Genomic DNA, 18,650 nt, shown 5'->3' on the forward strand with positions numbered 1-18,650 from the left:
AAAAACAGACCAAAACACAAAAACTTAACATTAACCAATGAACTGTGAAAATGAGGTCAAGGTCAGATGAAACCTGCCAGACTGATATGTACCCCTTACAATCATTCTATACACCATACATAGATGACCTACTGCTTAGAGTATCCGAGAAACGGACCTAATCACATAACTTTAACCTTGATCACTGATCCATGAAATGAGGTGGAGGTCATGTGAACCCTATCTGACGGACATGTGGACATTGCAAGGAACCCATATACCAAATATAGTTATCCTTTTACTCATAAGTGAGAAATTCACATAACAAAAAATCCAATTTTTTTTCAAGCAGTCACTGAACCATGAAAATGAGGTCAAGGACAATGGACATATGACAGACGGAAACTTCCTAACATAAGGTATCTGTATACAAAGTATGAAGCATCCAGGTCTTCTACCTTCTGAAATATAAAGTTTTATACAAATAGTTAACGCCGCCGCCAGATAGTAATACCTATGTCTCACTCTGTGACTTTCGTCACAGGCGAGACAAAAATGGAACATATATCCGGAGTCAAAAGTCAGTAATATGAAAATAGTCTATTTACAACAGATCCTTTTTACAAAATACTCAAAAAGTATACAGATCTTTAGATTAATATAACAAAGAGGTGTGTAAAGTTTTAAGTAATAATCATAAATTATTTTTGAGATACGGCGCAACATGTAAAAAAAAACTCCCCCTTTTTTACAAAATACTCAATAACTCAAAAATGAAATTTTTAATCATCACCAAAAAGTGATAAACAGATTATAATGTAACTAAGAAGTGTGTAAAGTTTTAAGCAATAATCAAGCAATAATCAAGAATCGTTTTTGAGATACGGTGCGACATGTGAAAAAGAATCACACCACTGTTTTAGTTACAAAGTGCCGTAACTCATAAAGTTTAAATCTTATTTTTACCAAAAAGTATACAAATCATTTGACCATCATAAGAAACAACTATATTAAGTTTCATGAAATTTAAATAAGGCGTTCTCAAGTTATGGTGCGACATGTGTATGCCGGACAGACAGACAGACACCGGACATTTGTATACCATAATATGTCTCGTCAAAATTTTGACTGGTGTATAAAACTAGAGGCTCTCGAGAGCTTGTGTCGCTCACCTTGGTCTATGTGCATATTACACAATGGACACAGATAAATTCATGACAAAATTGTGTTTTGGTGATCATGATGTGTTTGTAGATCTAGCATACTGGACATTCTTCTTGCTACAATTATCTCTATCTATAATGAACTTGGCCCAGTAATTACAGTGGAAAATATATTCTAAAAATTTACAAAAATTTATGAAAATTTGTTAAACAAGAATGTGTCTACAGTACACGAATGCCCCACTCGCACTATCATTTTCTATGTTCAATGGACCGTGAAATTGGGGTAAACACTCTAATTTGGCATTAAAATTTGAAAGATCATATCATAGGGAACATGTGTACAAAGTTTGAAGTCGATTGGACTTCAACTTCATCAAAAACTACCTCGACCAAAAACTTTAACCTGACATGGGACAGACGGACGGACGAACAGACAGATGGACGGACGAACTACCGTAGATGGGGCATAAAAATGACTATAAAGGGCAATAACTACTTAAGGGGTAAACTGAAATTTTGGTCATGTTGACTTATTTGTAGATCTTACTTTGCTGAACATTATTGCTGTTTACAGTTTATCTCTATCTATTATAATATTCAAGATAATAACCAACAAGAGGCTGTCACAACGACAGCAAACCGGATTTATTAACATTTATTTGTGTCCTGGCAAAATCACAAGAACCATTACTGATAAATGGTGAAAGTGAAAATCGTCAATATCAAATTTGACCTCTATTTTGTCATCAGTATCAACATATTAAAATTTGAAAAGTTTAGATTGAATGGTTCATGAGTACATTCAACAACGTGAATGGAAACGCCATTTTACGATCTTTCAAGAACCATTACTCCTGAACAGTAAAAGTCAAAATCGTCATTATTGAACTTGACCTCTATTTTGTCATCAATAACAACATAAAAAAAAATCAAAAGCTTTGGTTGAATTGTTCATGAGAAAATGCACGGACACGACTGGAAACACCATTTTTCAATCTTTCAAGAATCATAACTCCTGAACAGTAAAAGTCAAAATCGTCATTATTAAACTTGACCTCATTTTTGTCATCAGTAACAACATATTAAAATTTGGGAAGCTTTGGTAGAACAGTTCATATTTAAATGCACGGACACAACTGGTAACTCCATTTTTAATTTTTCAAGAACCATAACTCCTGAACTGTAAAAGTCAAAATCGTCATTATTAAACTTGACCTCATTTTTGTCATCAGTAACAACATATTAAAATTTGGGAAGCTTTGGTAGAACAGTTCATATTTAAATGCACGGACACAACTGGTAACTCCATTTTTAATCTTTCAAGAACCATAACTCCTGAACTGTAAAAGTCAAAATCGTCATTATTGAACTTGACATCCATTTTGTCATCAGTAACAACATATTAAAATTTGGGAAGCTTTGGTAGAACAGTTCATGCGTAAATGCACGGACACGACTGGAAACTCCATTTTTCAATCTTTCAAGAACCATAACTCCTGAACGGTAAAAGTCAAAATAGTCATTATTGAACTTGACCTCCATTTTGTCATCAGTAACAACATATTAAAATTTGGAAAGCTTTGGTTGAACAGTTCATGCGTAATTGCACAGACACCACTGGAAACTCCTTTTTTAATCTTTCAAGAACCATAACTCCTGAACGGTAAAAGTCAAAATCGCCATTATTGAACTTGACCTTCATTTAGATGTCAGTAACAACATATTAAAATTTTAAAAGCTTTGGTTATACGGTTCATGAGTTAATGCACGGACACCATTTGATAACCGACCGCCCTCCCACCTGATTATCCAACCGCCCGCCCGCCCGCCCGCCGTACATCCCCAAATCAATAACCGACATTTTTGTCACAAAAATCCGGTTAAAAACTGCAAAAATGTCCTTAAAATTACTAATTCTGGGGCAGCAACCCAACAACAGGTTGTCTGTTTTGTCTGAAAATTTCAGGGCAGATAGATCTTGACCTAATAGATCATTTTACCCCATGTTAGATTTGCTCTAAATGCTTTGGTTTTAGAGTAATAAGCCAAAATCTACATTTTACCCCTATGTTCTATTTTTAGCCATGGCGGCCATCTTGGTTGGTTGGCAGGGTCACGCCACCCATTTTTTTTAACTTAATACCCCAAAGATGATTGTGGCTAAGTTTGGATTAATTTGGCCCAGTAGTTTCAGAGGAGAAGATTTTTGTAAAAAATTACTAAGATTTACGAAAAATGGTTAAAAATATACTATAAAGGGCAATAACTCCTAAAGGGGTCAACTGATCATTTCGGTCGTTATGACTTATTTGTAAATCTTACTCTGCTGAACATTATTGCTGTTTACAGTTTATCTCTATCTATATTAATATTCAAGATAAAAACCAACCAGATGCTTCGCAGGGCGTAGCTTTATACGACCGCAGAGGTTGAACCCTGAATGGTTGGGGCAAGTATGGACACAACATACAAGCTGGATTCAGCTCTAAATTTGGATTGTGATTAAATAGTTGACACAGCATAGGTTTCTGACACAGAATGAATGTGTTCTAATGAACTTAAAATTTTTGTTTTCTCTTAGAGCAATTCAATATGCTGTTCAATATTAATCCTCTCAAAATAATGTTTGAAGAAATTTTCTTTTTATTTATGAAATTTCAAATTAGAAAAATTGAACCCAATTTTTAAATCACATCCCCCTTTCCCTTATTCCAAAACTAATCTCAATTAAAATATTCTAATGGAGTTTGCAACAATAACTACTCATTTAAATAAATCATAAAATAAACTGTAAATAAAATGTAAAAAAACTGCTTGTTATCACTGAATGGTAAAGATTAATTAAATTTATCAGTTGGTAGTAAAAAGTGAATATACATTGTATATTGTATATAACAAAGATTTAAGTTGATTGTGGACAAAGAAAGATAACTCCAATTAAAAAAAATTCTTGCAATAAGATATTTCTTGCTTACTATTTTGGACAAAGAAAGATAACTCTAATTAAAAAAAAATTTGCTATTTCACAATATTGTGAAATTAGATATTTCTTGCCATTGCACAATACTGTGCAATTGAAAAGACTTGCTATTCCACAATACTTAATACAATAATTTTAGATCCTGATTTGGACCAACTTGAAAACTGGGCCCATAATCAAAAATCTAAGTACATGTTTAGATTCAGCATATCAAAGAGGCCCAAGAATTTAATTTTTGTTAAAATCAAACTTAGTTTAATTTTGGACTCTTTGGACCTTAATGTAGGCCAATTTGAAAACGGGACCAAAAATGAAGAATCTACATACACAGTTAGATTTGGCATATCAAAGAACCCCATTTATTCAATTTTTGATGAAATCAAAAACGTTTAATTTTGGACCCCGATTTGGGCCAACTTGAAAACTGGGCCAATAATCAAAAATCTAAGTTAATTTTTAGATTCAGCATATCAAAGAACCCCAAGGATTCAATTTTTGTTGAAATCAAACTAAGTTTAATTTTGGACCCTTTGGACCTTAATGTAGACCAATTTGAAAACGGGATCAAAAGTTAAGAATCTACATACACAGTTAGATTCAGCATATCAAAGAACCCCAATTATTCAATTTTGATGAAATCAAACAAAGTTTAATTTTGGACCCTTTGGGCCCCTTTTTCCTAAACTGTTGGGACCAAAACTCCCAAAATCAATACCAACTTTCCTTTCAAGGTCATTAACCTTGTGTTTAAATTTCATAGATTTCTATTTACCTATACTAACGTTATGGTGCGAAAACCAAGAAAAATGCTTATTTGGGTCCCTTTTTGGCCCCTAATTCCTAAACTGTTGGGACCTAAACTCCCAAAATCAATACCAATCTTCCTTTTGTGGTCATAAACATTATGTTTAAATTTCATTGATTTCTATTGACTTAAACTAAAGTTATTGTGCGAAAACCCAGAATAATGCTTATTTGGGCCCTTTTTTGGCCCCTAATTCCTAAACTGTTGAAACCAAAACTCCCAAAATCAATCCCAACCTTTCTTTTGTGGTCATCAACCTTGTGTCAAAATTTCATAGATTTCTATTAACTTAAACTAAAGTTATAGTGCGAAAACCAAGAAAATGCTTATTTGGGCCCTTTTTGGCCCCTAATTCCTAAAATGTTGGGACCAAAACTCCCAAAATCAATACCAACCTTCCTTTTATGGTCATAAACCTTGTGTTAAAATTTCATAGATTTCTGTTCACTTTTACTAAAGTTAGAGTGCGAAAACTAAAAGTATTCGGACGACGACAACGACGACGACGACGCCAAAGTGATAGCAATATACGACGAAATTTTTTTCAAAATTTGCGGTCGTATAAAAACAGTAAAATGTCCTTAAAATTATCAATCTAGGGGCAGCAACCAAACAACAGATTGTCCAATTCATCTGAAAATTTCAGGGCAGATAGATCTTGACTTGATAAACAATTTAACCCCTGTCAGATTTGCTCTAAATGCTTTGGTTTTTTAGTAATAAGCCTAAAACTGCATTTTACCCCATTGTTCTATTTTTAGCCATGGCGGCCATCTTGGTTGGTTTGGGACACAATTTTTAAACTGGATACCCCAATGATGATTGTGGCCAAGTTTGGTTAAATTTAGCCGAGTAGTTTCAGAGGAGAAGATTTTTGTAAAAGATTACTAAAATTTTAGAAAAATGGTTAAAAATTGACTATAAAGGGCAATAACTCCTAAAGGGGTCAACTGACCATTTTGGTCATGTTGACTTATTTGTAAATCTTACTCTGCTGAACATTATTGCAGTTTACAGTTTATCTCTATCTATAATAATATTCAAGATAACAACCAAAAACAGTTAAATTTCCTTAAAATTACCAATTTAGGGGCAGCAACCCAACAACGGGTTGTCCCATTCATCTGAAAATTTCAGCGCAGATAGAACTTAACCTGATAAACAATTTTACCCCCATGTTAGATTTGCTCTAAATGCTTAGGTTTATGAGTTATAAGCCAAAAACTGCATTTTGCCCCAATGTTCTATTTTTAGCCATGGCGGCCATCTTGGTTGGTTTGGCGGGTCACTGGACACAATTTTTGAACAAAATACCCCAATGATGATTGTGGCCAAGTTTGGTTAAATTTGGCCGAGTAGTTTCAGAGGAGAAGATTTTTGTAAAAGAATACGAAAATTTACGAAAAATGGTTAAAAATTGACTATAAAGGGCAATAATACCTAAAGGGGTCAACTGACCATTTTGGTCATGTTGACTTATTTGTAAATCTTACTCTGCTGAACATTATTGCAGTTTACAGTTTATCTCTATCTATAATAATATTCAAGATAACAACCAAAAACAGTTAGATTTCCTTTAAATTACCAATTTAGGGGCAGCAACCCAACAACGGGTTGTCTGATTCATTTGAAAATTTCAGCGCAGATAGATCTTAACCTGATAAACAATTTTACCCCATGTCAGATTTGCTCTAAATGCTTTGGTTTTTGAGTTATAAGCCAAAAACTGCATTTTGCCCCTATGTTCTATTTTTAGCCATGGCGGCTATCTTGGTTGGTTTGGCGGGTTACCGGACACAATTTTTAAACTAGATACCCAATGATGATTGTGGCCAAGTTTAGTTAAATTTGGCCCATTAGTTTCAGAGGAGAAGCTTTTTGTAAAAGTTAACGACGCCGGACGCCAAGTGATGGGAAAAGCTCACTTGGCCCTTTGGGCCAGGTGAACTTAAAATAAGAGACATCCAACAGATGAGAACACAGATTTTAAACATTAGTCTTTCACATATGCCAACATGTATATTCATGTATTAGGCAACAAGTTTGGAACTGTCAACTAAAAAATTACTACAATGACATTGAAAACTACAGTCAACTGTTTAATTGTAATTTCTTTGTACCAAGTCTGTTTTGTCTCTCATAATCTGTAAATATCTTTTAAAGTAAGACAAGACTATTTACCTTAAGGAAGTCCATCACTTCTTCCTTTTTCCTTTTTTTCTCTTCATCATCCTTAAGGCTGTCTATTTTTACCAGATCATAAGGAGTCTTACCCTGAAATACAATCAAATAATCTTTCATTAATTATACACATATATATTTTTTATTTCAAAAACTGTAAAACATTAAATAATAGGTAACTGTTGCATTAATTTTACCTATACAATGCAGAATGTTGTCTTATTTATATATACTTGAAATAAAAACCAGTGAACCTCAACCAACAACAAATATGAAGTAACATTATAAAGAGATCAATGAATAATATTTGAGATTTTGCTGTTAAAGAAATTATTGAATGATTGGTGTAGGGTGTGTGGGTGAAATGTGATAAGATGGTAGTTATATGTGTTGCTGGAGTATAATCAAATGGTAGTTTTGTTAATAGTGTATGATTGGTGTAAGATGTGTTGCTGGAGTATAATTAAATGGTAGTTTTGTTAGTAGTGTATGATTGGTGTAAAATGTGTTGCCAGAGTATGCTTAGATGGTAGTTTTGATAAAAGTGTATGATTGGTGTAGGGTGTGTTGGTGGAATGTGATTAGATGGTAGTAAAGTGTGTTGTTGGAGTATGATTAGATGGTAGTTTTGTTAATAGTGTATAATTGGTGTAAGGTGTATTGGTAGAATGTGATTAGATGGTACTTTTGTAAACAGTGTATGATTGGTGTAAGATCTGTTGGTGAAATGTGATTAGATGGTAGTAAAGTGTGTTGTTGGAGTATGATTAGATGGTAGTTTTGTTAAATAGTGTATGATTGGTGTGAGGTGCATTAGTGGAATGTGATTAGATGGAAGTAAGATGTGTTGCTGGAGTATGATTAGATGGTAGTTTTGTAAGTAGTTTAGGATTCGTGTTAGGTGTGTTGGTGGAGCATGATGAGATGGCAGTTGTGTCAGTAATGTAAGATTGGTGTTAGGTGTGTTGGTGGAGTATGATGAGATGGTAGTTGTGTCAGTAGTGTATGATTGGTGTTAAGTGTGTTTGTGGAGTATGATGAGATGGTAGTTGTGTCAGTAATGTAGGATTGGTGTCAGGTGTGTTGGTGCAGTATGATGAGATGGTAGTTGTGCCAGTAATGTAGGATTGGAGTTAGGAGTGTTGGTGGAGTATGCTGAGATGGTAGTTGTATCAGTAGTGTAGGATTGGTTTAGGGTGTGTTGATAAAGTATGATGAGATGGTAGTTGTGTCAGTAGTGTAGGATTGGTGTTAGGTGTGTTGGTGGAGTATGATGAGATGGTTATGTTGTCAGTAGTGTAAGATTAGTGTTAGGTGTGTTGGTGGAGTATGATGAGATGGTAGTTGTGTCAGTAATGTAGGATTAGTGTTAGGTGTGTTGGTGGATAATGATGAGATGGTAGTTGTGTCAGTAATGTAGGATTGGTTTTAGGTGTGTAAGTGGAGTATGATGAGATGGTAGTTGTGACAGTAATGTAGGATTGGTGTTAAGTGTGTTGGTGATGTATGATGAGATGGTTGTTGTATCAGTAGTGTAGGATTGGTGTAGGGTGTATTAGTAGAGTATGATGAGATGGTTGTAGTGTCAGTAATGTAGGAATGGTGTGAGATGTGTTTGTAGAGTATGAGATGGTAGTTGTGTCAGTAGTGTAGGATTGGTGTTAAGTGTGTTGGCAGAGTATGATGAGATGGTAGTTGTGTCACTAATGTTGGATTCGTGTTAGATGTGTTGGTAGAGCATGATGAGATGGTTGTAGTGTCAGTAATGTAGGATTGGTGTTAGGTGAGTTGGTAGAGTATCATGAGTATGATGAGATGGTAGTTGTGTCAGTAATGTAGGATTTGTGTTAGGTGTGTTGGTGGAGTATGATGAGATGATAGTTGTGTCAGTAGTATATGATTGATGTAGGGTGTGTTGATAGAGTATCATGAGATGGTTGTTGTGTCAGTAGTGTGCACTAGTAACCCGAATTTAACTTGATCGGACAAAAACGTGTTAACGCTGTTTAAATGAAATTAATCGCCATTTGATAAAGATTGACAAAAATTAAAAATCATTTTTAATTTATTTCAATGCATATCAAATCATTTTAATGCCAGTCAAATAGCTTCGCTTGCGGTTGTTCAATTTATTTCAAGTTGGCGGTAAGTTACGTCAAACAAATAGGCCACGCCCCCGTTAAACTATTTCAAACTGGTATCAATTCGTTTTAAACCGTGTTGCGACCCGAGCTTTTAACAGGTAAATCACTCAAGCAAAACAACATCGATGTATCTTTCGTTTATTTGTTTCAAACTTTATCGACTTGTATATATAAATGCGTGTATTCTTTTTAAAGTAATATACTTCACAATTTAAACAAATGAATGATCAATACACGTAACATATAAGGAATTTAAATAAAAACAATAAAATATTGGTGCACGGTTTAAAAAATTCAAAACTTGTGAATCTGTTAAAAATAAAATAGTTAGATGTTTAACATATTTTTAATTTGCCCGAATGCAGTAGATCTTTATCTCACATATTCGTTTCAAAACTTGCTGAGTGCTATGAAAAGTTGTGAATGTAAGTAACGTATGGTCCATTGCAATGACTTACAAACTTTAAGTATTCCTGTATATTTCCGTTTTTTTTTTTCTGTCTTACTATAGTGTACTCGTTAATTAAATATAGACACGGAAATTAAAGTATCTTACAAAAATTATTTATTTTTCACATAGTTTAAATCGATGTATCTTATAGTTTCGGTCAACAACAAATATTCCCTAGCTGTATATTGATATATGAAATAGCTTGTAATAAAAACAATGTTGTGTTAAATAATAAAATGAATGAACATAATGTTAACATTTGTTGAATTTAATAAACAGTTAAGTCTTGCACAACATTGCAAATAAAGGAACAGCTCAAAAAACTTTTAAAACTGTGTCAAATTGTAATATCGGTCACTGACGCGAAACGGGCGTTAATTGCGGACAAGCAGCACATTACGGTAATTGTGAATTGTGGTTCCGATTCTGTAAAGGGATTATTGTGCTGTCATTCACCGTGACGTACAAAAAGTCTTGCTATAAATAAAAATATATTCGGTATATATGAGATAAATTTCAGTCTGCGATAACGATGGGTTGGTTGATTTAAGTTTTACGACCTTGACTTGCTCTAAGTCGACATTCTCTTACGTCTAATGCATTTTATTTACGTTAAGGGCATATTATATAAGTCTACCTACCAAATTGAAATCAACATAAACATTATTAAAATAAACAAGAATGGAAAAGAAACAATTATGCACTGTTGCTCTGATAATTTTTATTAACTATATTTTAGCGGTAATGTCCAAATTAAAAACTAATTGTCGTACAAAAAAATAATTTATCGAGGTGCTTTCGTTGAAGTTCGCGTTACATATCAAAATGAATGTCATTGGTCGGAACGTTTGCAAACTTTCAATCCAGGTGTTCTCATTGAGGTCCGCGTTCATTTGTCAATTCAATACACAATATTTCATCTAGGTGCTTTCGTTGAAGTTCGCGTTACATAGTAAAACGAATTTCATTGGTCGGAACATTTGCAAACTTTCAATCCAGGTGTTCTCATCGAGGTCCGCGTTCGTGTTTCAATTCAATACACAATAAGAAGTCCAATATGGTAAAAAAAAAGAATTTTAAACTGAAATTGAACAAAAAAGAAATAATAAAAAATATAGTCTATAATATGTAAATATTTATTTAAGAAAGCTAACAATAAGATGAAAGAAAAATATGTGATGCTTAAGAACATTGATCTGGGCCGTAACAGCCTTATGTTGGAAATTTTAAAACAAAGTTGAAACAAAGGCTTGTCTTCCTATCAAATTGTTTGGTATTGTAATATGCACATGAGATACTTGTCACTGAACGTTGAACAAACAGTAGCTATCCACCAATCCATCAGTGATTGCGATACTTCTGTTACATACCCGTCATTTTGTCACATGTTTGGTACTATTATTTGAACAAAGTACGTGTTCATATCCAACTAAGTTAGACATCACGTGACTTTTGTGACGTATAATAGCCGCCATTTTGTATTATATTTCCCCATATAAAATGCATATATGCTTCAATAAAGTTTAATTTTCTCATAAACCTGACCCGTTTTCTTACTTTTGCAAATCAATCCTTGATATTCAAACATATTTCTATCAAACAATATTGGTCCTAACAGTTTAATTTTTGATTAAATTCGGTCAAATCGGAATCGTAAAACATGCACTTTTTCTCGTCATTTCTCCGTTGACTCAATGCTAAATTACCGATACCCATGTCTACTTTTACAATAAATAAAGAAATTCTGTAAATTAAACACAAACTTTGCAAATCGATTAAGTATATTCAAACATATAGCTGGCGAAAAATAGTACTTAAAACAGTTTAATTTCAGGTCAAATTCGGTCAAACATCGATTTAAAAAAGGGAATTTTCCGAGATTTTTCAAAATGGCGGCTGATGTATCAAATGATTAGAAGATGTTGCATCAAATCAATGATTTCTATAGTAAGACTTTCCTAGATTATATTTAATTTTGTATAAAGAATCTCTGATGATTCTGTTATTTTCCTATAGTGATATTTCGATATCATTGATTTCAAAATTTCTTAATAAAAAAAAATATATTAAGTGTAACACGCGGGAACATTTATTTTGACAGATATTCATCCAGGAGATATATGTATATACTGCTACCAGAAAAATAGTTTACAATATCTATTATAAAACAAAATTCTCTTCGTTTTTTAAAGATGTTTTTCAAGTTTTCTGTCTATTTTATCTTTCTGTAGAAATATATGTATACATTCCTTTGAAAAAAAAAATGTTTTCATCCTAAGAAAAAGAAAATTATGTCCAGTTATAATAGATAAATATTCTATACCTTCAAAATTTCATTCCTTGACCGAACAGGTGAAATCTAACTTGGGTTATAATGTTACATCATAATATATTGTCAGGTAGACGTGCAGGCAAAAGCAACCAGGTGACATTCAACATCCTGTCAGTGTGTATACATGTATTACCAGAGTTTAAATTTTGTAATATACAAAAGTTTTCATAAATGTACAAATAAAAATCTTCTCCTTCCCGAGTCATATCAGAAGAAGCATATTTCATAATAAACTTTAGGAAAATATGAATATCATGAAAAATTCTTTAAAAAAATATTTTTTGCTTAAAAGGCGCTCAAATATTTATATGTTTCTATAATTATTTCAAAGAAATATTCTGATTCAAATTTTAATTTAAATGAATTTCGATCATTGAATATGATTTTACTGTTATTTATTTTTTAATTCAATATTCAGTAAAGCTAAATCTAGGCAATGCATCGATATAAAGTTTAAATTGTGTAAAAAGAAAATAGTTATTGTATACATTCCAACAGAGACGTATAATACGATTGGTCTGGTTTTAACAATATTGTTTACCCGATAATATCTATCGACAGAGTTATCGGTCCTGAATAGGACTGATATAGTTGGGTATGGTAAGCCGAATTTGTCCTACATTTTAATTGTTCTTGTCAAGTAATACATTCCTTGAACTGGTTTAAATGTTTAACTAAATCCTATGATATCAATTTTGTGCATTGGTTTTTTGAAACACAATTTTGTTAATTTGAGCGTGTCAACACCTAGTCTAGTAGTGATTTCGGTTTGTATGACCATACAACATATATATATTTTAGTATTACAGTAAGTTATTGTTTCATTTTACATGTTTACCATTGATAACATTAAATAAAATGTGTTGCAGGTTGAACTAAACCATAAAGGAAGGATCTAAAATTTAAACTATGTATGTTTAAACTATTATGAATGCGGAGTGGGGGTATTGCACGATAGCCTCAGTAGTAGTATGATACTTTGATATCAAATGGACTACAGTTAAAAAGTTGCATTTACTACCAATCCATGCACAATAGTAAGAAATATGTTCCTGAGCGTATTATGGACAAAGAAAAGGGTTGTGGTGTACTTTAAAATTTTGAACTAAGTATGGTAGAATGGTTGCCATACGCCTTCATATTACAGAAACCACCAGCGTACACTACAGCATAATTACGATTTCAGTTGTTATAGTTCACACACAAATTAATTGGGCTAGTTTAATCTCCTGCATGGTTTATTCCATTGGCAATCATATTCAAGAAAATTCATATTCTGTATGAAGCTTGATTGAGTCGTAGATTCACACAGATACCGATCATAGTTATCTTTTCTTCATTTACATAAATGAATGTCGGGAATTCGGAATATGGCAGTTATACATGTATCCTCAGTTTATATTTATTTTGAAGCATTATCGAACTAATACGACTTAAATTTCTCTTTAAAATTTACTTTGCACTAAATATCTAGTAAATGACTTTACATGGGAATAACTTGGGGTGTATTCATGTATACTAGTATGTAATGTTAATAAAAAGAAACCAACAGCACTATTTGACGAAGACGAAATTAAGGATTGAATTTTAACGTCCAGTGACATATATTACATTGATGTCGAAACAGAACTTGAAATTGACAATAGGTATTCCGTCGCTTTTCCAAAGAATTCACGCTTAGTTGCGATTTCACGTGCTATTTTGAAGAGACATGTTTTGTCGAAATGCACATCTGGTGCAAGAAAATTGGTACCGTTAATTTTATTACAACTTCGGGTTCGCATTATAGTTATATTTGTACAAAATAACTAACAATAAAAAAATTGTGATGATTTCTTTAACTGTTCTTGAACGTTCTAGTTTTAATATAAATCTGTGATTTTTCTATATTCGTACTTTCGACAATTTGATGCATTTAGCAATAATCAATCGTTGTACAAATTTATTGTAAAACATGTAGAAAATCCGTCTTTTTCGGATAAAAAAAATCTACTTTGTTAACTCGGTTCGAAAACTTACAATATAGTTTATCCTATTGAAACATGAACGCGGACTACATTGAGAACATCTTGGATTGAAAGATTGCAAATCTACTGACCAATGAAATGCTTTAGATTTAGAACGCAGACCTCAACGAGAACACCTAGATGGATAACACACTGTAATCTTTAGACCGTCGAACAGATAGCGATAATTCCAGACTTCTTCTTCTTCTTTTTCTTTTAGTTCAAATAAGGTCACAATATAGAAGAATACAAAGTCATACTGCCAAGGAATTGTATATTAGGAATTGTATATTTACAATCCCTTGATGCTGCTGTACATGCCTGATTGACAAAGATTTAATAAAATTGAATTATTCATAAAAATGTGTATCACAATTTAAGTGTTTCTATATTAAGATTGTGATTAAAAATATGCATTTTATGTACTTGTTTTGGTTTGGATTTGTTTATTCAAAGCTCGCGAGAACAGCTGATCTCTTATGGCCGTAACAGTGGTGGTAGATATTCACAGATTTTTTTTACATAAAAACACACTATTACATATTCATGTGACAATTATAATGTGTCTGTTTTTTAAACCAATTTAGAATTGGTGTATATATGTCTCCGCTGATAATAATTCTATGTTAGATAAACATAATTATTTGGAATTAAAAGTTGTATAGTTACAATAAGTACATTTTCAAAATCATTTATTTATTTAGGCTTGATGAAGATCTACATGATTTAACGAATAAATGTAAGAAGATGTGGTGTACTTGCCAATGAATTAGATCACCGTACAGCCTTCAACAACGAGCAAAAACCTAACCGCATAAACGTTTATATCATTTCCCAAAATTACAAATATGAATTCAAACAATTCAAACAAGAAAACTATCGGCCTGATTGATGTACAACACGTATAGAAAAATATATACAAAAACGACAACCACTGATCACTGGGGATATGTCCCAATCGAAAAATAATTTCGTCAAACAAACGGGAGTTCTTATCTACAGAACAAAACCTGGATCCGCCATTGTACAGTCTCCTGGCTAGTATACCTGTAGGATAGTCAAAGATAATGGCGTTAAACAAATATTTTCTTTATTTATGTTTTTATTGCATTCAGATCTTCAATTTATCGATTGATTAATAAAAAAACGAAGCAAATATTTTAGTTAATCTACCAGTAATTAAATGTCAGTACGATCTTTCTGATAAGATTTTAAGGCCTATATATTGCTATTTGGCTGTGAAATTTGGAGATTTAGTTTTATTGATGCATTAGAAAGTTAAACTTGAAAAGAATCAACCCTAGCTTTATGGTTTATGGAGAGCTAGGCGCTTATCCTATGTCAGTATATGTGGAACACCGTATGGTATATTTTTTGGTCTAACATTGTAAACAGTTCTGATAGTAAACTATATAGATATATTTATAAACTCAACGTAGATGGTGGATTTTCTTAGCTATAGAAGTGGAAGATTTTATGGTATAGCAAGAAATAATAGAATATGTACTTTTTGTAAAAATGATACAGATGATGAGTTTCATTTCATCCTCAAATGTCCACGTTTTCAAGGTTTTAGAACAATTTATATGAAGCCATTTTATTGGAAAAAACCGTCGATGTACAAATTTATTTAACTGATGAGTACTAATAATGTAAAAGAATTGTGTAATTTAGGTAAATTTACATTGAGATCTTTTGAGCTTAGATCCGAAATGTTAAAATAATGTTTGTTTATTCTACAACACCTTCTGCTGTCACATAGTCTGTGTTTATGTATGTATTATATATATTATTGCTGTTGATATAATTGTATACCTATAGTTTATATAGACTTTGGTAATACAGATTTATACTTTCGATTGGTTGATTTTTATAAAAAATATCTTGAAAAAATATGGATTTTAAAATATTTGGTTAAATCAGAGTAACTATAGTTTTAATCCAAACTATCAAACAGATTGTTTTATCATTTTCAGTAGACTTGGAAATCAGAAATGGAATATTCTCCAAAAGTATTATGTTTAAAACTGTTTAAAGAAAACTTTGAATTTGAAGAATATTTAGACGTATTACGTTATAAAGATAAGATAACGTTATGAAGGTTTAGAACTGAAAATCATCGGTTACCTATAGAAACCGGTAGATGGCGTAGAATTATGAGACAGGAAAGGTACTATGTACTTTGTAACTCTCAAGAGATTGGTTGATATATTTCACTATATTCTAAACTGCACAACTCTAACAGAAAGTAGAAGACCTTTTCTTAAACCTAACTATGTAAGCAGAGTAAATGTTTCGAAATTGGGCACTTTATTTATTTAAAAAAATATTGTGTTTTGAAAATTTTGTGTAAATTAATTTGAATCATATATAAATAAAAGTATGTTCTCAAGTCTGATCACCAATCGCTCATTCTTGTTGCTCGTTTCAAGTTGTGCAAATTGTCATACGCAAAATCTGTATGTTAATATTGTATGTAAAAATATCTTTCTTTTTACCGTTAACTTGGTTTTATGAGAAATAAAGAATCTAAATTAAATAATACAATTAATTTTATTTAGTTTTTTGGATTAAATTACCTTAAATTAAAGGACGTGAAAAGGTATATAATTGTAACTTTTTCAAAGTTCAAGTTGATCAATTATTGATTTAAGTGAATAAATCAAATTTATTTTCTCGAGGAATAAATCAAATCAGGAACATATATATTGTAAGGTATACTGTTCCCAAATTGAATAGTATACAAATCATAGTAATAATTATTCATCAGCGAAAAGGATAGTATTTGTATTGTGTTTGAAGAATCGTAAAAGTGTTTTATTTTCTAAATTCTATTTATTCACTCGGACATCGTAGAGTTTAAAATATTTTTTTTTACCATATCGGACTTCATATTGTGTATTGAATTGAATCACGAACGCGGACCTCGATGAGAACACCTGGATTGAAAGTGTTCAAATGTTCCGACCAATGAAATTCATTTACTAAATAACGCGAACCTCAACGAAAGCACCTAGATGAAATATTGTGTATTGAATTGAAAAATGAACGCGGACCTCGATGAGAACACCATGATTGAAAGTTTGCAAAAGTTCCGACCAATGACATTCATTTTGATATGTAACGCGAACTTCAACGAAAGCACCTAGATGAAATATTTTATTTGTACGACAGTTAGTTTTTTTTTAGACATTACCCCTTAAATATAGTTAATAAAAAATATATCAAAGCAACAGTGCATGATTGTTTCTTTTCCATTCTTGTTTATTTTAATTTTGTAGGTAGACTTATATTATATGCCCTGAACGTAAATATACGGTTTTTTTTTTAAATGCATTAGACGTAAGAGAATGTCGACTTAGAGCAAGTCAAGGTCGTAAAACTTAAATCAACCAACCCATCGTTATCGCAGACTAAAATTGATCTCAAATAAACAGAATATATGTTCATTTATAGCAAGACTTGTTGTAAGTCACGGTGCATGACAGCACAATAATACCTTTACAGATCGGAACCACAATTCACAATTTTCGTAGTGTGTACTTTTCCACAATTAACGCCCGTTTCGCGTCAGTGACCGATATTACAATTTGACACAGTTTTAAAAGTTTATTGAGCTGTTCCTTCATTTACAATGTTGTGTGCAAGACTCAACAAATGTCAACATTATGTTCATTAATTTTATTATTTAACACATCATTGTTTTTATTACAAGCTATTTCATATGTCAATATGCAGCTAGGGAATATTTGTTGTTGACCGAAACTATAAGATACGTCGATTTAAACTATGTGAAAAATAAATAATTTTTGTAAGTTACTTTAATTTCCGTGTCTATATTTAATTAACGAGTACACTATAGTAAGACAGAAACTGAGAAAAGGAAATATACAGGAATACCTAAAGTTTCGTAAGACATTGCAATGGACCATACGTTACTTACATGTCACAAGTTTTCATAGCACTCAGCGAGTTTTGAAACGAATATGTGAGATAAAGATCTACTGCATTTGGGCAAATCAAAAATATGTTAAACATCTAACTATTTTATTTTTAACAGATTCATAAGTTTTGATTTTTTTAAACCGTGCATCAATATTTTATAATTTTTTTATTTACATTCCTTATATGTTACGTGTATTGATCATTCAGTTGTTTAAATTGTGAAGTATATTACTTTAATAAGAATACACGCATTTATATATAATTTTAAGTCGATAAAGTTTGAAACAAATAAACGAAAGATACATCGATGTTGTTTTGCTTGAGTGATTAACCTGTTAAAAGCTCGGGTCGCAACACGGTTTAAAACGAATTGATACCAGTTTGAAATAGTTTAACGGGGGCGTGGCCTATTTGTTTGACGTAACTTACCACCAACTTGATTTAAATTGAACGACTGCAAGCGAAGCTATTTGACTGGCATTAAAATGATTTGATATACATTGAAATAAATTAAAAATGATTTTTAATTTTTGTCAATCTTTATCAAATGACGATTAATTTCATTTAAACAGCGTTAACACGTTTTTGTCCGATCAAGTTAAATACGGGTTACTAGTGGTGGGATTGGTGTTAGTTGTCTTTGTGGAGTATTCAGGGATGA

The 18,650-nt window shown here is 32.0% G+C and overlaps 1 protein-coding gene across 1 annotated transcript in view; it reads right to left on the reverse strand.

Moving 5' to 3' along the window:
- The window catches only part of LOC134718290 (uncharacterized), a 76,990-nt gene that overhangs the window by 38,147 nt on the left and 20,193 nt on the right, over positions 1-18,650 (reverse strand). Inside the window, exon 6 of the mRNA XM_063580784.1 lies at positions 7,112-7,204. Coding sequence (XP_063436854.1) covers positions 7,112-7,204 — 93 coding nt within the window. The remainder of the gene's footprint in view (positions 1-7,111; positions 7,205-18,650) is intronic.

This window comes from Mytilus trossulus, chromosome 5 (genome assembly GCF_036588685.1).
Source record: "Mytilus trossulus isolate FHL-02 chromosome 5, PNRI_Mtr1.1.1.hap1, whole genome shotgun sequence".
In the NCBI taxonomy this organism is placed as follows: Eukaryota; Metazoa; Mollusca; class Bivalvia; order Mytilida; family Mytilidae; genus Mytilus; species Mytilus trossulus.